Raw genomic sequence first — 24,199 nt, 5'->3', positions numbered from 1 at the left:
GGAGCAGTTATTTTTCCGGCATGTACGGTTGTACGGTGAAGGACATATAGGGTAATTACCTAGTCCTTCACCGTACTTCAAACTATGTGTACCTATGCAAAATTTTAAGAAGATTGGTTGTGTAGATAGAACGTGAAGAGGTAACAAACAAACTTACTTTCGCATTTATAATATTAGTTAGGATTAGGATTTAAAAGGCAAATAAATATTATTGTCTATGCTATTGTAGCTCCAAGAGTGGGAAAATTCTCCCTAGGGAACAAGCTACATGCTTTCTCATCAACCTTGACAGATTATAAATTAGCGTTAGGTAAAGCACAAACACACGCGGCCTGTCCCACGATGGGCGGTGAAATATTAATGACGATCGATTGGCCGGCTGAACAAATAGGGTTATTTTAGCGATTCTTCAGACTAAATGTTGTTTTTTAACGGCATTTATGTAGGGTTTATGAACTGCCATTAGTGCTGTTAGACTGTTAAATGTTCGTTTTCAATTCAAATAAAATCATCATTATTCAGAAATTAGGCCTTCACAGACACTTTTTCACGTCATATTTTAAATTAAATGATGTTTACCAAAGCTATAAAATATTATTCTTATGTAATTCTGGCATAGGTGGATTGGAAGAAATCTCGAAAATACCTACTGGGTGTTATCACATCTCTAATTCTACAGAACCTTTATTTTACCTACATCCTACTAACATTATATGCGAAAGTTAGTGAAGATGTAAGTGTCGTATGTTTGTTACTCTTTCACGCAAAATCTACTGAATAAATTGTTATGAAATTTGGTACACGGGTAGAATATTACATGGATTATCACTTAGGGTACTTTTTATCCCGAAATTCCCACGGGATCAAAGCCCCGGAGCGCGGCTAGTTATCTATAAATTAAACAATTTAATTATATTTTTTAAGTTATTAAATAGAATTACGAGTTTTGGGTTTTTATATACTTAGAACGTCAAATTGAAAATCCTTTATTTAACTTAAATGGTAATCTCTTATTGACGTCAAAAACTACCGCCGACTTCCAAAGCGCAGGTGAAGAAAAAGCGGCGCAAAGAACAGCAACACAGCCTTTTCTCTCCTTCTAAGACGTCACAAAAAAGGTATCTACCATAGATAAATTATATATTTTTAAACTTTAGGTGACGTATCCCACTGCTGGGCAAAGGTCTCCGCTTGTTTTTCCACCCGTCTCGGTCCATCACAAAGTCTAGACATTCTTTCTAAGTAAAGGTGATCTCAACATCGCCTCACCGAATGGGCTTTTAAAATTATAAAGCAAAATACAAATACATAATAAGAATATTTATACATTTTTAGGTATGTTTATACATTTTTTTCATTATTTATATTTTATTTATTTATGTTTAAAATCGACTCGAGTGCTGTACAAATATGCTGAATAGATCTTTGCCAAGAGAAACTCACAGCACATCATTTGAGACAATTCTGCTTAGTTTTACGTGAATTTATATCTTTCCTGTAATGTCCCACTATTTTGTTATTCTCATTTTGCTATCTGTATGTTTTTTTGTCTGTTTTGTATTGTGGTGTTTTATATTTTGGCAATAAAACATTTATATTTCGATGTAACTATAATCCATTCCAAGCGCCATTTTATTTTCGATCCAAAACAGATGCGTATTGCAGTTAAACACGCTTGTTCAACATCAAAGTGCGCGTTTTATTGGTTATTGTCGAAGGTAACGACTCAGTTTATTGATTTTTTGAGATACACCAATCGGAATGCTATTTTAGACTTCATTTTCAGCCTACATCTGCTGAGTCTAGTTTTTTTCGCGCCACTTCTTATGGTCCTGTGCCAGTCTCATCCATCGCTTTCCCGTGACCCGAACAACGTAATCTGACCAGCAGCTGGTGGTTTACCAATCGGTCTCTGTCCCTGTCTCGGCCTCCACTCCGTCACTACTCTGGTACATCGATAGTCTTTTCTTCTAACCGTTTCTACTAAACACCTATTACTTATGTTACGTAGGTACCATTTATAATATCCTGAGTTACTGGGGTATTATGTAATCTGTGCCTGAGTAGTTATTTATTTATTTTTTTAAATTCGAAATATTCTTTATAGCCTTGGCTTCCGGACACCAAGGATTGGGACGAAACCATAAAATTTGAAGCTAAATTTATATATTTATGACACTAAATGTATATATTTATGTTCGTACCATGTTTACATATCGTGTAATGTTATTTTATGACACGACAGAGAGCCAAAGGTTTCGCATATCTCAGGCCTACACATTTATAGAAGGGCCCCCGGGCGCGACCTTATCTCACAGGCTACATTTTGGTGACGGAATTTGAATTGTAGAACTAATTCTTTAAAATCGAAGATTGAAAACTAAATGACAGCCGGTGAACGTTATAATTGTAAAAAGTATATATGCTTATACATAACTTACACGCAATAGGCTACTAGTTACAGTCATATGTTGATATCTAAGTACCATTAGTTAAACGGACAGACGGACAGGATGTGTCTAGTTTTCTTTCATTACTTGGTCGATCGGAAGTTTATTACTGTTGTGTAACCAGTTCTTTTTTCAGTAGTATGAGTTTTTTGTATGCAATATATTATATGTATATGTAAACTACAAGTTAATGTACACTGATTAAGGTTAGAAGTATTTATTACTTGTTAAATTGTACACAAAATACTGAACGCGACAATTCGCATGATTGCGGCGGACGGAAAGTATAGAGACAAAAGTAGAAGTTAGTGATGTGAATACTGACGACTAGTGATGTTAATCATTAAGTTAGTGATGTGCATACTGACGACTGTGATGTTAATCGTTGGTGTAACACGTAATGACGTGTTACAAAATATTGTAATACAAAATGTTGTATTTGTAAACGTATTAAAAACCTCTCTATTTGTATGGAACTATTGCTATTTGTTTTACGAGACGTGGCATTTCTTCCGTAACTTAACAAAAGTCAATAATGAGTACTTTGACGATTGTTTAACATGTTCTCGGAAGAAAGAGCTTTACTTAGAAAATTGGGGGGCTACCATGAAACAAAAAACACACGTTCTCTCTTTTTTACACGATGCATATACACGATACGACAGCATGTGGGATGTTAGTGACGCGCTACGTGTTCGTATGTATCGTGTAGACCTTTTTTTTTACCAGCCATGTGACTTTTCTCACGGACACAATTATATTTTTAATATAAACAAGGAAAAGTTGAAACAAACTAATTAAGTAGGCCGACCAAACAAAGAGTTCTAGTGCATAATGAATATACACTTGTCATTCTTGGTCTAATTACAAGATCTGAAATTAAAATTTCTAGATTAACGTGATGGCGCCGCCGGTACGTACCTACCGTGAAAATACACACAGAATGGACCAGTCCTAAAACGACAATACTCAATCTCCTACAGCGTGTGTATCCGCCCTATAATAGGGCCACTAAATATTCTCTCGTGTGTGTAGCGCGAGGTCTTTTGGCAGCTGATAAACCGCAGCCTAGGAATGACCCTTACAAAGTCTTCAGAGTGAAATTTATGTACAGCTAGCTGCGTCCCGGGGCTTCGCTCCCGTGGGAATTTCGGGATAAAAAGTAAGGGTACTTTTTATCCCGAAATTCCCACGGGATGTGTTGTTCCAGGACATTTTCTACTCGTGTATCAAATTTCATAACAATCGGTCCAGTAGATAATGCGTGAAGAGGCAACAAAAAAAAATAAACTTACTTTCACATTTATAAATATTATTTGATGGGATTGGGATGAGCTACCTGACAACGACCACCCTCACAATATTCCAGAAATAACAATATTGACGTGAACTAGTTTTGAAAGGCATGTCCAGTTCCACCCACGCCTGATGGAAAGCAGGTCTGAGAATCATAGGAAATCAATATGTGATCAGGTGAGGTGGGGCCTCTGTGGCGGAGATCGGAATACGGTTTCCCGGAATTCCCACGGGAACGTAAAAAAGCGGAATATTCACGCGCGCAAATGTAATTATGATCAATAATTGCAAAAAAAAATCTAAGTGTTTTCCTAACACAAATCGTAATAACGAAGGAGATATGAATGGTCATCATGCCGGACTGTTACACTGGAGGTCCCGGGTTCGAATCCCGAATCAGGTCAACATGAAAATAACATTTTTCAGATTGACCTGGATCTTGGATGTTTATCTATACATGTATATGTTATAGGATATAGTATCGTTGAGTTAGTATCCCAGAACACAAGTTTCGAACTTACTTTGGGGCTAACTTAATCTGTGTCATTTGTCCCTATATAAATATATAGGGACAAATGACACAGATTAAGTTATAAATAAATATTTATATTTATTTAAATATATTTCACCAAGCTCTCAACTCTATAATTCTATTCATTTTATATATTATTTTATTTATATTACGTTTAAATGGTATGATAATTAAATGTTAGTAATAAGGAATTTATTAAAAAAGATATATTGATGTTTCTAGAATATTATTTTGTATATTTCATACCCCGTATGTGCTTAAATTCCGTTAGGTATTATTATTTCTAGGTATTTTTATTTTATAAAGCATGCAGGTCGTCTACTACTATGTACTATGTGCACTGACAGTAATGGCATTTGCTAGTCAAGTGTATTTTTTGATGAAATGAAAACGAATTAGCCATTTTTATGACGTAAGTATAGTGTACACGTGCGCCGCTGAAAGTGGCTCCCCAACACTTGCGTAGGCGTAAAATAGTAGTGAGATGGGGTATAACAAGGTAATATTAATTTAGAATTATTTATCGCGGGACAAAGCCGGAAAGAAATGGAGCAGTCACAATTATAACTTGCGGGGGAAATCGAATTAATTCGTAACCGTATAAAGAGAAAACTATAGTAAGCGGCCCGCCACGGCTTTGCTAGGGTAAAAACATAATACATTAAACCCCTAAACCTTCCTCGCGAATCACTCTACTTATTGGTGAAAACCGCCTGAAAATCTGTGCAGTATTTAGTTTTTATCGCAAACAGAGCAGACAGACGCGGTAAGGACTTTAGGATAAGGTTAATAGTATGGACGTAACGATATACACACAATTTCATTCATATACAGTCTGTCAAGAATGTAAAGAAAAAGAGGCTCTGTCTCCTGTTGGCTGGTAACACTGGGTGTTTATCAACCAATGTTGACCATTCTACTATCGGTTTTAGTAAAATAACAGCCGAAACTCAGGAATTAGTAGGTACTCCGTTAAATCCATGGCCGAAAGTTCATTTTAAGTTTTATTTTTAATGCTGTCCCCGGACTGCGCCTCGTAAGCATCCATCGTTCATTCAATTCAATACATTATTTCTGAGATTTTTCTCAGAACAATTGTAATAAACCATGAATGAACCATAGATTAACGTGACGTCACACGTTTTGGTCTTCTCTATGATAACCGGATTACCGGAGAACCGGATACTAATTCCGTGAGTGTAGTTTACATGCAATTCATGGCCTTTAGAGACAGACAGACATAATAAAATACCTCTTTCTTCATGTCAAAAACAACATTTTATATGGAGCTTGTATGAGAGTTAAGTGTTGTGACGTCACAAATTTAGGAGTCAAAAAGTATCCTTACATAATATAAAAGAGTATTCTATCGCGTCCGTCTGTTCCAGATAAACTCAAAAACTACTGCACGGATTTTCATGCGATTTTCACCAATCGCTAGAGTGATTCCTGAGGAAGGTTTAAAAGTATAATTTCTTATGTTACTCGAGCGAAGCCGGAGCGGGCCGCTAATTTCTAATATACCGAAAAAAATGTAAATCTCGTTGTTAATAATACTGCTCAAATAAAGTAACATTTAATTATTTATTTATTCATATTCATATTATTTACTCGCCAACCAAATGTTACAATGATCTTTAAATATCTTTATGCATTTTATTTTATATCCAGTCAGTACTACACAGGAAAATCTGCCAAAGTGCCCCCGCCAAGTCGAGCAAAAAAGCGGCACGGGCGTCCGAATATTTATATTAGGACAAATCACACAGATTGAGCTAACCCCAAAGTAAGTTCGAGACTTGTGTTATGGGATACTAAATCAACGATACTATATTTTAACAAATACATATTATATAGATAAACATCCAAGACCCGGGCCAATCAGAAAAAGATCATTTTCCATCATGACCGACCGGGGATCGAAACCATTTTACCACTGCGTCACCGCGGTCTATTTTTCGAAGTAATAATATTCAGGCCAATTTCAAACCCCAATAACTTCTTTGTGGACACGATGTGGTTAATAAATTTAAAATATCCACATCCGATTTGACAAGACAGGCGCGTTACCATAGTATATTATTTTCCGGAGAAATTTACACGAATTGTATTTATATATAAGGAGCTAGTGACGAAAAGTAAGACCAATGTGTTAATTTGTTAAACATTCTATTTAGTACTCAACTTCGTTATTCGATATAATTCGCACGCTAACGAATATCAACATATAAAAAACCGGTCTCGTGTGAAGAGGCTTATTTACGATTTTTAGAATTATTATATAGGTGGGCAATGGTATATTCTTATTCAAACTAGCGCCAATTTTAACAATTTTAACTTTTTTTATTGTTTGTTTTTTTACGCTGACACCGGCCCCGGAGCGCTACAGCCTCGATTGACACCGGGATCATGGTAATATAACATGTAGTACTACTTATGTGAAGCTGTGGTGGTGTAATGGTTAAGACGCCTGTGGTGGTGTAATGGTTAAGACGCCTGTGGATCAAAAGGTCCCAGGTTCGAATCCTACTCGTGCCACATGAGTTTGTATACCGATCTGACTCATGTTTTATAGTTTTCATATACCACCACTTGCTTCCGGCGAAGGAAAACATCGTGAGGAAACTCGCACACTGGTTGATTATTATTGACTTTTGTGTGAAATGGAGAAGGCAATAGCAAACCACTCCATTACTAATGCCAAGAATGTTGTTGTGTGTGTTTCATTCCTCGTAATGACCACAACTATGAAGAAGAACTACTTAGGTACTTTTTTATACCGTTTCGAACCGTGTTATCACGGGTCGTAACGTCCGATATAATAAAGTTACGTGCGCGTTTAATACCCGTTTTAAGTATCCCACTAATTTTATAAATGCATTTTAAAAGTTTGTGTGGATGTATGTGTGTATGTTTGTTACTATTTCACGCCAAAACTACTGGATGGATTATTATGAAATTTGGTACACGAGTAGAATATAACCTGGAATAATACATAGGGTACTTTTTATTCCGTAATTCCCACGGGAGTAAGCCCCTGGGCGCAGCTAGTATTTAACAAATATTAAATAAACGGAACAACGCAATTGCGACGTGAAATTAGTTATAAGAGAAAATATATACGACTAGTAAGATGTATTTTCCAATTTTGTCAGATTAAACAGATGGTTTATTTTATTATATAAACTGTACGTATCTGTTTATGTTCAGCGGACAATAACATTCATTGTTTGCTTTTATTTTCACATAAGCGAATGCATTAGATCATTGAAATGGTTTTTTATTAAATGTGGTTATTTATACTTGCGGTGGTGGTGTAATGGTTAAGACAACCGCCTGCGGATCCAAAGGTCCCAAGTTCGAATCCTACTCGTGCCACATGAGTTTGTATACGTTTGTAATCTGACTCATGTATAGTAGTTTTCATCGACCACCACTTGCTTCCGGCGAAGGAAAAACATCGTGAGGAATCCTGCACACTTGTTGATTATTAACTTGTGTGTGAAATGGAGAAGGCAATGGCAAACCACTCAATAAATAATGCCAAGAAAGTTGTTACGTGTGTTTCATTCCATGTAATGACCACGACCCTCAGTCATGACGAATACTTGATGGTAAAAACCGCTAAGTTGGTCTACTACATAACATTGCAAACACGTAGCACGTATTAACGTAAATGGAGAATGTGAAACAATGACGTGCTACGGTGAATTTGTTTCGTGGTAGCCCCCTAGTGTTTTATTGGTTAGAAAATGTGTTCTTTTGATTTCCGTAACTAATTAAAGAGATTGCGCTAGCGATAAGGGGCGCCTATTGCACATCTTTCCTGATGTCTTGTTCAAAACTGTATCTTGTATCATGATTTCGATACATTAAAGTGATTTAAAGATACTTAGAGGTACATCACATGGAAAATACGAGGTGAACTTAGAAGCATAGAAAAATTGACGATTGATTGACGTCGTCATAGTGATTTCTAGTCATGTATTTATTTTACAAAAACAAAAACATTATGTACCTACTCTTTTCAGTGATTAAGTAGTTTGTATAGCAATTTTTGAGTCCATTTCTTGGTGATTAAGTTTAAAAAGGTACCTAATTAGTATAGTCTTCATTGAACAACACTTCTCTCTCATCTGAGTATTTTTCCGGTTTCTTCTTCAACCGTAAAGCATTAGAGCTAAGGGTCCGCTTTCCTACTTTTCCTTGTCCACTTCGCATAACCTTCGGTATCCTTAGTAGGTAGACCATTGTCACGCATTGATATACTCAAGAAGAGCTGGCTTGATGTCAAGGATGATTCCTTGACATCAAGCCAGCACTTCTTCAGTTTACAGCTTCTGCCAGGTCCAAGACAACACAAGAGCAAATGTTCCAAAAGTGGCACAATCATAGTCAAAATTGAAACGGATAAAAATTTCGGATATTAAGCATTAATACATATAAGTAGGAATTATATAGTCTTAATTCTTGTTGCAGATTGTTTATTTACCTTGATGATGTATCTAATAAAAACTGATACCTAGATTTATGCTATTATATTCGTGCTTTAATTACTTACGTGGAAGTTACATCGAGGTAAAATCAATTTACTAACGCTGGGGATTATTATAGCTATACACAGTAATTTGGACTTACATGAATCGATCACAGCCATTTAGAATTAAAAATATAAACTCGCACGGTCACATAATTTTACACTTTAATACTGGCACTTAGGGTACATTTTTCTAAATTGCACTTAATGATACTGAAAAAAATAAATTATTGTCCATTCGCAAGATTTTCCCGCGCGACATCACAGGTGGAAACGCGCGTTTCCGCCGGCATTCGATTTTCAAATAATTCATCCAAAGATGGCCGCGGTATTCAGTAATGAGCTAGTGTTGCTAATGTATCGACATGGACTTTTATCGATTGGTTCTATACATTTGGATAAAAGTATATTATATTACATGGATACTTTTTTGTGTAAACAATATACGTAAATTACCTTTATATATAGTGTGCAAATAAACATGCATGCGGCTCACCTGATTGTTAGTGATCACCGCAGCCGCAGATCGAGATTTGTAAGTAAGTATTTTATTTACAACACTGGTATGTGTGTGTACAATTTATTAAATTAATTACCATTTGACTTAACTTCCGTACCTGGGTGGTCCTCAGAGCGTTTCGACTGGTGCAGCCACTCTGTCATGTCATTACAATTTTCAAAATTTAACCAGAAGACAAGAATTAGTTTTCCTATCTGATCATAAAATCATTAATCTGTACTGTGGCAATGTTTATTTTATGGATGACTAGCTTTCACCCGCGCCTTCGCCCGCGTCAAATTTGATAATATCGCGACTTTTAATGAACCTGCCGGCGCTTTTTCTTCTGACTTATTTTACAAATATCTACCATTTATTTAATTTACTACAACGATTATGTTTACCAATTTTCAGCTTCTTATCTTGAAAATTGTATTATGTCCCATACAATCTTTCACCCCCCTTTTGACAGGGTTTGAAGGTTAATTTTCAGAAAAATCGTAAACACGTATTCATTAATTTGTTGTAAACAACTAAAATCCAAATTTTCAAGTCACTAATAACTTCAACGGTGTAGAACTTTCATATAAATACTATATATACCTATTTATATATTGTTTAATTATTTATACCTTGTAAATTTTATTGCATTAAGCACTTAGATACAGTGTAGCGCCTCCCTAGTGTGCTTGTTTTATATTTTTGTTTTAAACTTTTAAGTAGTTATATAATTTTAATTTTGTAAAGGTGTCCTCGGAAGACCAGCGTTGTGGTTATCACCGCAACATTATGCTATGAGGAAGCCTTTTTGGTATACACAAATACGCCCAAATCGTGAAATCCTTTATATAAATACTTAAGTTTGTGATATCAAATAAAATATTTTTCTTTCTTTCTTTCTATAAAAGTATTGCACCCCCTTCGGGGTAAAATTTCCAGGGAAACCCACATGCCAAATTTCAGCTTCCTACGCCCAGTACTTTAAGCTGCACGTTGTCTGTCAGTGAGTCAGTCACTCGGTCAGTAACGAAAGAGTTTTATATATATTGATTGATTCTGGAAATGATTCCTTCCTGAAGAAAATTTACGGATTGTAAAAACCACTCACTTAGGTATACTTCCATTCACTGAGTACCTAACCATTACTTACACACTGGGCCTTCACACCCGGTATTTTAAGGTTGAAAAATAATTGTGTGATCAACTGAGTGACGAAAAATTCTGCCTGTCTGTTACTAGAAACTATCGATATTCATCAAACACTAGCTTGACCGCTGGAAGTACTGGGTGATGCGCTCATTACAGGTATACGTCATATGTCACTACTCACACGATAGTGACGATGGGGTGGAAGCCGTTTGGTTAAACGACCGGCCAATACGGGCCATTCTGAAATAGCTCTGTTTCAGTCCAACACGAGATTAGTCATCGTCATGTCCGTGACGTTGCAGGAATGAAATGCGATGCGTCTTGTATGTTTTGATTTATGTGCCATTATATTACTGAATGCAGAAGTTCTATTGGATCTTTTTTTATTTTATTCTGACCGGTACAAGATGTGATTCGGCCAGATCGATAAAAAAATACTAACTAATTTCTTTGGATGAATTATTTGAAAAAATAAACGTCGTAACAAAAAAAAAGTTGTACCTGATGAAACCATCGACCACTAGGTGCGTTCTTGTGAAAAACATATGTACAGAACTAAGACTTTTTAAATCCAATGATATTTTTAAAATTAAAAGTTGTTTTGTTTGAAATATTTATGCTGTCTCACATTTATAAGCAGGATGATGTTGTAATAAAAATATGAAAAACAAGAAATAAACTGTATAAATAAAAAACTAGTAACTAGGGGGTGTAAGAATCACACGCAAATAATGAAATATTCAACTACAATCCGCGCCGCGTGAATTAGATCAGACGGCGGCGCTACTATCGCTCACAACAACAAAGTAGCCTAACTGTTATTACTAGTTCTACATATTGCCGCGGGACTTGTTACGTGGCATGGTATTGACGATTCCAGGGATTATGAGTATTCAGTATTCAATGATGACGTCGTACAGCACACGTGCCAATCAATATTTCATTTCGCCTAAAATAGAAGAAATATTATTAGAAAATCTTCTATATTTGGTCGTAGACGTAGGTTACACCTGCATTATTGGTTTATTGATGTGTATCGCGTCTAAATTAATTTATTTGATTTAAAACACGGTAAAAAAGGAGTTACAGTACCTACCTTAGATTATGAGGTAAATGGCTAGTATTTGTATCAGATTCAAAGTTTGGAAGTTGACTGCACTTTCCTTTCTTTCTCTCATCTACATAAGCATATGAAAATTGCCAAGGGCGGCAAATTTTATGAAAAATAAAAAAAGACATTATCACAAAGTGCTTTGTGATAATCTCTTTTTTCATTATATTATATAGGATTATATAGAATTGTATAATATTTTCATTTTCTAAAACTGTAGAAGTGTACAAAAGGACATTTATTGAAAGTTTTTACGGAAAATTTGGATTTGAAAACAATTTTGATTATACCTGCCTACTTTAGAGCGGAAACGGAAACGAAGCGTCTCGAATGACGTGTGATCGTCTCAGTTTAGTGTTGCCTCTAGATCGATTCATTTGTTGTCAAATCTACGTACATATGTCTTTGTCGATAGTCTTTATAAATCGATGACATAAGTGGTCAAAGTCAAATATTTCTGTTTACCTATTATATTATGATTTAGATGTAATAACGATGTAAAAGAATAGAAATACTATTAATTCCTCACTGTAACCCGAAAGGAAATAATTGTATGCTTTTTTTTCTGAACGTACCTGGCGAAGTTCGATCAATGCTGACAGCTGACATTTGTCAAAAACTTATTGTAGTAATTTCAGGATAAAAAATACAACCTTATTTTCGGCCTGAAAATGGCCTCATTAATGAATGTTCTGTTGCGAAAATCAGCTAATTTTACCGCTAACAAGGCCCTGCTGAACAACATCCCAGCTATACATAATGTGAAGTGAGTACATTGTAGTAAATTTACATTTTAAACATTGTTGTGGTTCCAGTTACGTAATGTTCTATTTAGCTTTGTTATCGTTATTTAAATAAATAAAATATTACTTAAAATAGAAGTGAATATAACATTCTTTGAGAAGCGAGTATTTAAAAATTATTAATTTACCCACTGTTTGTGGAAATTGAATAACCTCAAACACTTTGACATTTTGTATCGGTTCTAATTAGTATTGAAAAACAGACACAAACAACTACATCTGTATATATTTGTGTATCGGTACCTAGCGGAGAGAAGCTGGTGTACTCATATATATGCTTTACTTAGTCAGACTCTCATATTCTTAGGTTAATATCTCAATTGTCATTTATTATTTGTCTGTTTGCTTATATATTTTATAGAGAAAAAATCATTTCCATTTAGTAATTTTTCAAGTAAGGTTATCATTCATTAAAGTTATACCTTGTAATAAAAAAATATGTCTTTCCAGCTCAAACCGCCAGGGCCACAGATGGTCGCCCGATGCGGAGTATGTGAAGCAGTTTGAAGGGGTTGTCATGTACCCAGATGACGTTACATCGCTCATGCAGCACCCACCATATAACAGTGAGTGTATAATCATCAGCTGCCGCAGCTGTAATGGGCATCTTGTGTAGTGATCCATCGTTAGATATTTTTAATTTATTAGTACAATTTGTAAAGCTCAGTTCCTCCGTCATTGCAGCCAGGAAATAATAATAACAAGGGCAATGTAATACAATATAATTTGTATTCTTTAAACTTGTTACTATGTAATTATAAAATAAATTACATAGTATACACACAAGTATCTTATCTTTGTACTTTACTAGGTTTGCCCACATTTAGGTAATTAAAAAACCAATGTTGATATGTTCTTTAGTTGAATTATTCATTTTCCACAACTACTTTATAATTACATAGTATACACACAAGTATCTTATCTTTGTACTTTACTAGGTTTGCCCACATTTAGGTAATTAAAAAACCAATGTTGATATGTTCTTTAGTTGAATTATTCATTTTCCACAACTAAAACTTAGCAAAAGAAAAATTAATTACATAATTCAGAACTTCAAAATGTACAATGTTTTCAACAGCATATATATCACCCGTATTGCCGTGAACTAAATATATATAACTTGACATATATACAGTTATACCAGTAACCCTAGAGTATTACAACTTGTGTGTTGCAGGTGTGATCACACCGGTCCAGAAGCAGGTCCGCAACATGATCCTGAACTTTGGCCCGCAGCACCCGGCTGCACACGGCGTCTTGAGGCTCGTTCTTGAGCTAGATGGAGAAGTATGCTTTATTGTTACTACCATGGCGTGGAATACCTCGGTGGTAAAGTGTTTGCCTCTGAACCGAGAGCTCCAGGGTTCCATCCCCGGTCCGGTTATGATGGAAAATGATCTTTTTTTCTGATTGGCCCGGGTCTTGAATGTTTATTTATATATGTATTTGTTATAAAATATACTATTATTGAGTTAGTATCGCATAACACAATTCTGGAACTTACTTTGGGGTTAGCTCAATCTGTGTGTCCTAATATATGTATATATGTGGGAATATGTGGGAATCTCATGCATATTTTTAAAAACCAAAGTTCAAAGCAAGCCTAGACTTCCTCATTTTAACAATTTGAATACATTAATTATTAATTTATACATAGAAGATCTATATATTTTCAGACATACTTCAAGACCAGATATAACTTGGCTTCTTTATTTTCAAAATTTGAATAAATAATTTATTGATTCATAATAATACATATTTCAGACTGTCCGCGCAGCTGATCCACATATAGGGCTCCTACACAGAGGAACTGAGAAGCTTATTGAATATAAGACATACACACAAGCGTTACCATACTTCGATCGCCTGGACTACGTGTCTATGATGTGCAACGAGCAGTGCTACAGTTTGGCAGTGGAGAAACTACTTAATATTGATATTCCACCCCGGGCCAAGTATATACGCAGTAAGTACATTCTAATTTGTGTTAGATTAAAAAATGCTCAATTCAATGAGGAACTGTAAGTCACATCCAAAATTTGCTCTAGTTCCTCTTTTACTATGATGGAATAACTGGAGAAGGAACTGTAGGTCACATCCAAAAGTTTACTGTAGTTCCTCTTTTACTTTGAATGACTGGATGAGAATTTGTAAGACACATCCAAAAGTTCACTGTAGTTTCTCCTTCCTTTACTAGTTTAGTGTCAGATTTTGTTCAAGTCTCCTAAAGGCATATAACATGGTTTATGATATATTATTTATCTTTGCAGCCCAAAGCTGGCGTAACTGAATTAGATAATTTTCCATACATAACTTCCCGGCTCATCCAACCCATCTCATACAAATTGGCAGATGAGGTGTTTCATACCTGGCATTGGATAAAGGACAAACTGATACGCATTTATCTTATACTAGCTATTGCCCGCGGCTTCGCCCGCATGAGTTATTCTGCAAAAGCGGAACACAAACTTTCACTTCCCATTATAGTCAATTGGATTTTTGAAAAAAAAAATCTACCCTACATTTGAACGGGAGCCTACCAAAGAGTATACCAAATTTCATCGAAATCGGTCCAGCAGTTTAACCGTGAAAGCAGAACAGACAGATAGATAGACTTTATAATATGAGTTTAAGTAGAGCTTAGCATTTATAATATTAGTTTAATTAGAGCGAAATGAAAGATAAAGGCTATAGCTGTCTCTGTCTACTTTGCAGCTTTATTTGCGGAAATCACGCGTATTCTCAACCACATAATGGCGGTGGGCACGCACGCGCTCGACATCGGCGCCCTCACCCCCTTCTTCTGGCTGTTCGAGGAGAGGGAGAAGATGATGGAGTTCTACGAGAGAGTGAGTGGCGCTAGGATGCACGCCGCTTATATTAGGCCGGGTGGAGTTTCCTTGGTAAGAGACGACTGACTCGAATGATTCTTGAACAGATCATATGTGCAATATTATCTGGGACATATTCTCTTTGCTGGTGCAGCGTTTCTGCATCAGGATCACCACTCATCATCACACATACAGGATAATAGTTTATATGTGAAACAAAAATGAATTTAAAAAATATTTATATGGTCGTTTTTTGAATTATTTAGGTACTTTTTTGACACAGACCTTTGAAAAAAAATCAATCCCCTTATTACGTTTATCTATAGATGTAATGTTATACAATATAGTATCGTTGAATTAGTGTCCCATAACACAAGTTTCGAAGTTAGTTTGGGGCTAGCACAATGTGTGATTTGTCCCTATTTATTTATTTTCATTCAATAGTTGCACACAGCGGTGTTCCTCGCGTAATTATTAAAAGAAAAATAGTTACGTTTCTGTGCACGGTAGCGCCATCTACTTTATAAAGCGCCATTGACTATCAGATCTATTGACCAAATCCTACGAAAATCGCGTAATTTCCCTAAAAAGAAAAGTACCCTGTGTGTTAATCCAAGGTATCAGCTGCCTCAATATTAAATTTTTATAAAATTTCGCCAGGCCGTTTGAGCGTGAAGAAGTAAAAAACTAAACTAACTGTATATGGGTATAATGGGATGGGATACATACAGAAATGGAAAAACCCGTTGATGAGTTCCCTCGTCGAGAGCCGATCCTAGCTGCGCCATGAGGTCATGCTTATCAAAATAACGCATCAGTTAAATGCCACAAGATCTGACTACAATAAATGCTTGTCTCGATTATATAAATGCACTCTGCTATTTAGACACTGAAAAACTATTGAATCCAATCAGCGAACCACATCCCTCAATTGGTATCCTATATACTAAGTATACCTAAGTATAAATATACATGATTACACCTTATTGTGTATATATATATATAGTTATATATCTATCATATCCCCCATTATTACATTACACACACACGTACGTACACTCATATTATACTAGTCTCTTCACAAAGTTAACACGCGACTCTTACTCTGTTCTCGCCTTGTAATTCATAGAAATAAGCACCTTATTTTGTGAAGAGTGAAACAAAAGATTTATTTGTTTATCAATTAATACATATATGTATTAGTGGCAAAAAATTAGAATTTTTGAAAAGAAAAAAGGATTCGTTCGTCAGGACATGCCCCTGGGCCTGATGGACGACATCTACGAATTCGCGGAGAAGTTCGCCGAGCGACTGGACGAGGTGGAGGACGTGCTGACCAGCAACCGGCTGTGGGTGCAGCGCACGCGCGACATCGGCCTCGTGTCCGCGCAGGACGCCCTCAACTACGGCTTCAGGTATGTCACATACCCACCACTCAAATACCTTCGCATTCATACCTACCACTACCATTTATGTATAAAAACGACTGAAAATACGTTTGTTGTATAATATAAATAATAATAATAACCTACACAACATCAAAACTCTCCAAAGGGCCTCTACGTGTTGGATCCATATCCCCACGCAAGCCTCTCAAAGGACCGGACTCAGTGCCGTGAATCCCAAAAGAAAATACAAATAATAATAATAATTATTAACCAAAAAAAGTACAATAGTACAAAATTAGTTAATACAATAGTTTATTTACAGAATCATTTTAGAGGGTAGATTTGCAATTTATAATTTAGTTGCACTGTGGACTCTGCACTAAGCGACGCTTGTGTCGCAGCGTCCAGAACGTTAATTTACAATTTACATTAAGATTTTTACATGTTCATCGTATGGAAACAAACATAATTTGAAGTAACAGAAGAAAGACATTGTGTTTTGCTGATTGTTGTATATTGCTCAAAATTGTAACTAGCGCCACCTACAATGATAACAGATGTCTTGGCCTATTAGGGTACCCTTTGCTTTGTCTATGTATTGAATGTGACAACACTGAATAAATCACTCTTCCGTTCCGCAGTTGAATTGTACACGTCGATTTATTTTTAAATTAATCGTTAGAATTATCACACTGATGTGTATGAATGTAATCTGCCAATTTAAAGTTTCAATTTAAAGTCATTTAAAAATAAAATTATTAATAAAATTGTTTCGACATCATCCATGTCGAGCGTGTTATTGCTAACACTCGAGTCAGATTTTATTCAAGTCGCCTAAAGGCATCTGACGTGACTTTTGCGACTACACACTATTGTCGCATACACACTAGTGAATTAAACTATCAACCAGTGTTCAGGTTTCCTCACGATGTTTTCCTTCACCGGAAGCAAGTGGCGGTCGATGAAAACTACTATACATGAGTCAGATTGCTATACAAATTCATGTGGCAAGAGTAGGATTCGAACCTGAGACCTTTCGATCCTTTGATTTTTATAATCCTACTATAATATTATAAATGCGTAAGTAAATTTGTTTGTTTGTTCCTCCACGATTTATCTACTCGATGTTGTTTGAAGTATGGAAGAAGGACATAGGGTACCTTTAAGGAGTGTGAAGAGGTAACAAACAAACTTACTTTCGCATTTATAATATTAGGATAGGATGTTATCTATACTATTATTATAAAGAGGTAAGCGTTTGTGAGTTTGTATGTTTTAGGCGGGTAATCTCCGAAACTACCGAACAAATTTCACCATTAATTAGAAAGGTACTATCCAAGATTGTTATAGGCTATATTTTATCTCAAAATTCCCACGGGAGCGAAGCCCCGGGCTACATCTAGTAAAATATAGTCTCGTCGAGTTAGTATCCCATAACACAAGTATCAGTCTTATAGGGCTTAATCTGTGTGTTTTGTTCATGTATATTTAAAATTATTTTATTATTTCAGCGGCGTAATGCTTAGAGGCTCCGGTATCAAGTGGGACCTGCGTAAAACACAACCGTATGACGCGTACGCAGACGTGGAATTTGATGTGCCCATCGGCACCAACGGAGATTGTTACGATAGGTCAGTTCAAATTCAAATTCGTTTATTTACAAATTTATTTGTTAGACAAATTAAAAAACCCCCGACTTTCAATATACATTTCACTACAACTTTTGAACGATTGAACCGATTGTCATGAAACGTGGCTAAGAACACTCGGGATAAAATTTTCTATGACAAAAAAAAAAACTTAAACGAAAATTGGTTCATCCGTTTGGGAACTACGATGCCACAGATACACAGACAGACACTTTAAACTTATAATACCACTCTTTTTACGTCTGGGGTTAAAATCGGTTGACATGTGTAGCGGGAGCCAGGTGATTATGCTCGACCGCTACAAAGGGAAGACCTTCCCGCCAGGCTAGGTGTTGCGCCTGGGGAACCGCACGCGGCAGACGGTGTCATGTCGGAGGTTGTATTTATGCTTCCAATAGAAATTCGAAAAATCGAAAACGTTCTCTGTCTGCGCGGTCTAGGCTACTAGGATCACTTGTGTGGCTTGTTATTAGTTGCGTTTGGTCGGCTTTTTATATCTGCGCCGTTGTGCATGTGGCGTGGTAGATGTTGCCACACATGTATTGCAATAACGTACACTAAGTCCCGCCACTGAGCGTACGAAATTAAATTACAAATATTGTATATTTACTTACATGCATTGACAAAAAATATTTGAAGTTATATTCATATATTAGTTACATCACATATCATCAGTTAACATATGTGTATGTATATTGCACTAAAAGTACTAAAAACTGATGGGCAATGTGAAACAATGAGAAACAGCACCTGGCGTTGTTAGATCTTTATTTATTAAATATTACACATGAATCTTATAAAAACATGTTTATTTTTCAAATAAATAAAAACCCCAGGTGCAGTTTCTGTAGAAAGTGCGGGAAATGCGCCTGCGTTTTATGGTAACACCAAACGTGATTTTATTTAACAAAGATTTTACATAACATCAGTGTCTACGCCAGTAGACAGCACCACAACACTAGGCGCGTCCCGCCCGCGACCCTCGCGCGGCAGCCAATGGCTATCGAACACGACAATTTAAATTTTATTCCTGCGCGCGCACTACAAATCTAGTTTTTTCTATTGTTTTTTTTTCCTGTCATTCGATTCGATTTCTGTTTTTCATTATACCAATTTGTAAGAACAAAGAAAAATATAATTATCTAATTCTTAGCTCCAAGTATTTTATTTTAACTACCTATTAGTTCCGTAACGAACAATCAGACAGTGAAAACTGATTTTGACATAGAGGAACTACTGACAGTGTTACCAAAAATCAGAAATTTAAAAAAATACTATTCCTACATACACATAGTCCATCAAGCGCGTAGTCCTGCGGCTAAGTGCCCAAAAGGCTGGCATGAATCTATTCTTATTTATGACAGTACAGTGGTCAAGATCTCTGTCCCGAATAGACAGTGCCTCCGGTTCAATTCCCGCTCGATTCCAGAATTTTTTTCATCTCTATATTATTTTCAAAAATGATGTACAATTTTTCGCAAAAAAAATCGGAATATAATAGAAATATGTTTATTTAAAACGTTACAAGACACACACAGAATAATAAAAAATATATTATTATACTTGCTTAATATCCTACATGGTAAATCATTAAATGCTAATTTAGTTTTAACTTCGCCAATTGCAGATATTTGTGCCGTGTGGAGGAGATGCGCCAGTCGTTACGTATTATCGAGCAGTGTTTGAATAAAATGCCTCCCGGTGAGGTGAAAACTGACGACGCCAAGCTCACGCCGCCTTCCAGGGAAGAAATGAAGGTAATAACAATTTAAAACTTCTTCTTCTTCGTAGTCGTATTTTCAACATTGATGCCAATCTAAAAAAAAATATTTTGATTAGCAAAATGAGTAATTTTCATTTGTTTTTTCGAAAATCAAGAATTCTTATTGCGAACACTAATTGAGTCTATTGCTTTTATTATGTAGTTACATAATTAAATGAGATACTTTTTCTAATGATAACAACAAAAAAAATATACATATATGGAGCTTGTATGACAGCGATGCTGTGACGTCACGATTTTTGGAGTCAAAATGCATTTCTAATTCTAATATTATAAATGCGAAAGTACATTTGTTTGTTATCTCTTCACGCTCAATCTACGCAACCAATGCTCTTGAAATTTTGCATACATGTACCTAGTTTGAAGTATGGAGAAAAACATATGGTCACATACCTTTTATAAACTTCCTCTGGTGCATGGCGCCATAAACATTGAATGTTGTCTATGGGTAATAGCAGACATGTTATATTGGCTCGACTTCATTTTTCTGGTTTGATTTTGTCAATGAAATAATTATTAAATGAATTTGGCTATTTCCTCTGGATTTGTTATACAGTGATCATCAACTTTAATTCGACTTATTGTTTCTTTTGGTATGTTTAGTCTTGCTTGATTTATAATTTGTCATGTGGCTTTTGATTTGTTCTCAAACGTCATTATCTTGTAATTATTTTGACTTAATTTTGTCAATTCATCTCGGAAAAATAATTGTTCTCGCGGAAATCTTTACGCGGGCGAAGCGCAAGCAACAGCCAGTATACTATAATAATATAATGACAATAAAAAAAATATATAAATTATGCAATCAATAGAACTGATCAATTAAAGTGTTTGGTAAAAATACCTTTGTACCAGCAAAGTAACGAATAGTAAATAAATTTACAGACTTCGATGGAGGCGCTGATCCATCACTTCAAGCTGTTCACGCAGGGCTACCAGGTGCCGCCGGGCTCCACATACACGGCTGTGGAGGCACCCAAAGGGGAATTCGGGATTTATCTCGTGTCCGATGGTGGTTCCAAGCCTTATAGGTAATTTATTATGTTTTTATATGTTATAGAATATAGTATAGTTGAGTTAGTTCCATAACACAAGTCTCGAACTTTGGGGCTAACTCAATCTGTGTGATTTGTCACTATATATTTATTTATTTATTATTACAGACCTCGCGAATAAACAGCTTATTTTTATAATTAACTAGCGGCCCGTCTCGCTTCGCTCGGGTTAAACATAATAAATTATACACCGAAACCTTCCTCAGGAATCACACTATCTATTGTAGAAAACCGCATGAAAATCCGTGAAGTAGTTTTTGAGTTTATCGCAGACAAACAGACTGACGCGGCAAAGGACTTTATTTTATAATATGTAAGGATTTTAGTCCGTATAATATAAAATCTTATTTTAGACTAAATTATTGTAGTCGCGGCTAGACCTTCTAATTTTGCAACTCATGGCTCTGTCAACTCCGCAAGGGATATAGACGTGATACTTTTATTTTGTTCTTCTACATTTGTTAATTGACGTCCTTGGAGAAAAGGCTGCGGTGAAGTTTGTTGCGCCGCTTCTTCTGCACCTGCGCTTTGGAAGCCGGCAGTAGACTTAGTTTAAGTAATTTTTTGTTCGTCAATAAGTGATGTATATCATCCTATATTGAATAAAGAATTGAATTTGCCTAATTCCAGATGCAAGATCAAGGCGCCAGGATTCGCCCATTTGGCGGCCCTGGAGAAAATTGGCAAGAACTCGATGCTCGCCGACATTGTGGCCATCATCGGCACCTTGGATGTGGTGTTCGGGGAGATTGACCGATGAACAGCCAGCTGTTGTGCGTAGAGCGAGAGGTGCGGTTTGCAGGTTGGTGTTTCATTCCACTACTAATGGGAACTAATATTACTGTAAAACATGTCCTCATCACTGTTGTTGGAACTCATACGAAAATTCGTCCGGTACTTTGTGAGCTTATCGCGTTCAATTGTAATTTTTTCAATATTAATAAAATTAGCTTTTGACCGCGGCTTCGCCCGCGTTTAGTACGTGCGTGCGCTAGTAATTTATTTTTGACAATATCTCAGGTTTTCAGCAACGTATCGCAATTAAACCTATACTAGATTTTAAGTTGGATCATATGTTATTTCCATTCAGCAGTTTTTGCGTGAACCCGATCGAACATACAGACAAAAAAAATGTATTAGTCCCATACTCCCATAATCTTTCACTCTCTTTTGTTTTGGGGTTGAGCATTAATTTTCAGAAAAATGTGAAACACGTATTCATTATTTTTTTGTAAACAACTCTCTTAGTGCTCCCCTACACTCCTCAGGGAACCCACGTGCCAAATTTCAGCTTCCTACGTCCAGTAGTTTCGGCTGACGTTGTCTGTCTGTCAGTCTGTCACTCAGTAACGGAAGAGTTTTATATAAATTGATAAAATAGTCATTTATTTTGTTGTTACAGATTTATCAAAGGGAACGGAAACCGGCAGCCACCTTGAAAATTTTCAAATTAAATTTATTATCAAAATCGGATCTCTCGCTCTACGTACCTACACTCCGATTTTTCTTACGAGTCCAACATGTAAAAAATCTTCACAGTACATATTGTTAAGTTTTGTTGAAAATTAAGGTATATTTGCTGCAACATCAAAAAAATACACATATATAATATATAAACGTACGTATTTATGACATAACTTGTTTGGACGATGACATAGTTTACATAATAAGGCTTGTAATGAAAAACCGGAGTTTACCTGTAATTTATAAGCGCAACCTCTGAACAGTAGTAAATTGTACATATATAAGTTATTTCCATTTAGATCTATATCTGCATTGAAATTTTCAACTAATTCAGTTCTATTGTAATACGCTACGTAAATACGGTATAATAAATGGATGTGAATGGACGTTTTCTTTTATTTCAAAATCAAATCTTTTATTCAGAAATTAGGCCTTTACAGGGACATTTTCAAATCAATCAATCAAGCAATCAAATCATTCAGAAATTAGGCCTTTACAGGGACATTTTCAAATCAATCAATCAAGCAATCAAATCATTCAGAAATTAGGCCTTTACAGGGACATTTTCAAATCAATCAATCAATCAAGCAATCAAATCATTCAGAAATTAGGCCTTTACAGGGACATTTTCAAATCAATCAATCAAGCAATCAAATCATTCAGAAATTAGGCCTATACAGGGACATTTTCACGTCATATTTTAAATTAAATAATGTTTACCAACGCTACTAAACTACTAGCAACCATTGCTGCAAACTACTAGCATTTCGGAACGACCACTGCTGAGAAGAAATGCCGAAAGAAACTCATTTAAACAGTGTCGATCGCTATCATGCCAGAAGGGCTTATTTGAACTACAGATATCACGTCTTTGTCCATAACGAGATAGACAGAGCTGAAAAAAACCTACTAATATTATAAATGCGAAAGTGTGTATGCACGTTTGTTACTCTTTCACGTAAAATCGTCCAGTAGGACGGATGATTATGAAATTTGGTACACGGGTAGAATATAACCTGGAATAACACGTTTTATCCCGAAATTTCAAATATCTGTGGCTTCAAATTTATCTATCAGAGATGTTGCTGAATGGAATTTGATGCGTGGTTGGAATCTGATCAAGCGGTGTAATGGTTTAGACGCCCGCCTGTGGATCGAAAGGTCCCAGGTTCGAATCCTACTCGTGCCAAATGAGTTTGTATACCAATCTGACATATATAGTAGTGTTCATAGACCACCACTTGCTTCCGGTGAAAGAAAACATCGTGAGGAAACCTGCACGCTGGTTGATTATTGGTGGTTGAACTTATGAAGAAGGCAATGGTAAAAGTTGTAAATCATTCCATGTAATGATCACGACCCTAAGTCATGAGGAATACGACTATGAAGAGATCAGAGATGTTAAAACGCGTGACACAAAAATGTGACGTTTGGTAGTTTTCATATGCACCACCGCTTGCTTCGGATAAAAGAAAATCGTGAGGAAACCTGCACACTGATTGATTATTTTTAGTATGCGACTACTTCTCACTAGATTTAGGTATATATAAGTCATGTGAGATTAGTATGAAATAAATTTGACACCCGTGTTAGCAATCACACACACGATAAGAAAGAAAAACCTATACTATTGTGGTAAATAAAACAAAAAG

The 24,199-nt window shown here is 35.9% G+C and overlaps 2 protein-coding genes across 6 annotated transcripts in view; one reads left to right on the top strand and one right to left on the bottom strand.

Annotated features, from left to right (window-relative positions):
• LOC128681865 (uncharacterized protein) overlaps positions 1 to 9,105 on the bottom strand; it is a 43,808-nt gene extending 34,703 nt beyond the window's left edge. For 4 of the 5 annotated variants that reach the window (XM_053766130.2, XM_053766133.2, XM_053766135.2 and 1 more), the window contains exon 1: positions 8,917 to 9,105. The gene's annotated coding sequence lies outside the window, so the exon portion shown is untranslated. Of the gene's footprint in view, positions 1 to 8,839 lie in introns of all 5 variants that reach the window. The other variant, XM_053766131.2, reaches the window with a different exon arrangement.
• Positions 9,106 to 12,180: 3,075 nt separating this feature from the next.
• On the top strand, positions 12,181 to 22,933 carry ND-49 (NADH dehydrogenase (ubiquinone) 49 kDa subunit). The gene is made up of 11 exons (XM_053766129.1): positions 12,181 to 12,340; positions 12,828 to 12,943; positions 13,555 to 13,664; positions 14,142 to 14,343; positions 15,093 to 15,280; positions 16,460 to 16,623; positions 18,108 to 18,227; positions 19,873 to 20,002; positions 20,914 to 21,059; positions 21,714 to 21,885; positions 22,486 to 22,933. Exons 1-10 carry the CDS (start codon positions 12,246 to 12,248, stop codon positions 21,841 to 21,843), a joined length of 1,401 nt encoding a protein of 466 aa, XP_053622104.1. The 5' UTR covers positions 12,181 to 12,245; the 3' UTR covers positions 21,844 to 21,885; positions 22,486 to 22,933.
• Positions 22,934 to 24,199: the final 1,266 nt, after the last annotated feature.

The sequence above is a fragment of the Plodia interpunctella genome, chromosome 28, assembly GCF_027563975.2.
Source record: "Plodia interpunctella isolate USDA-ARS_2022_Savannah chromosome 28, ilPloInte3.2, whole genome shotgun sequence".
Classification (NCBI taxonomy): domain Eukaryota; kingdom Metazoa; phylum Arthropoda; class Insecta; order Lepidoptera; family Pyralidae; genus Plodia; species Plodia interpunctella.
The sequence above is the reverse complement of the archived record's forward strand: the minus strand, read 5'-3'. Positions and strand labels throughout refer to the sequence as shown.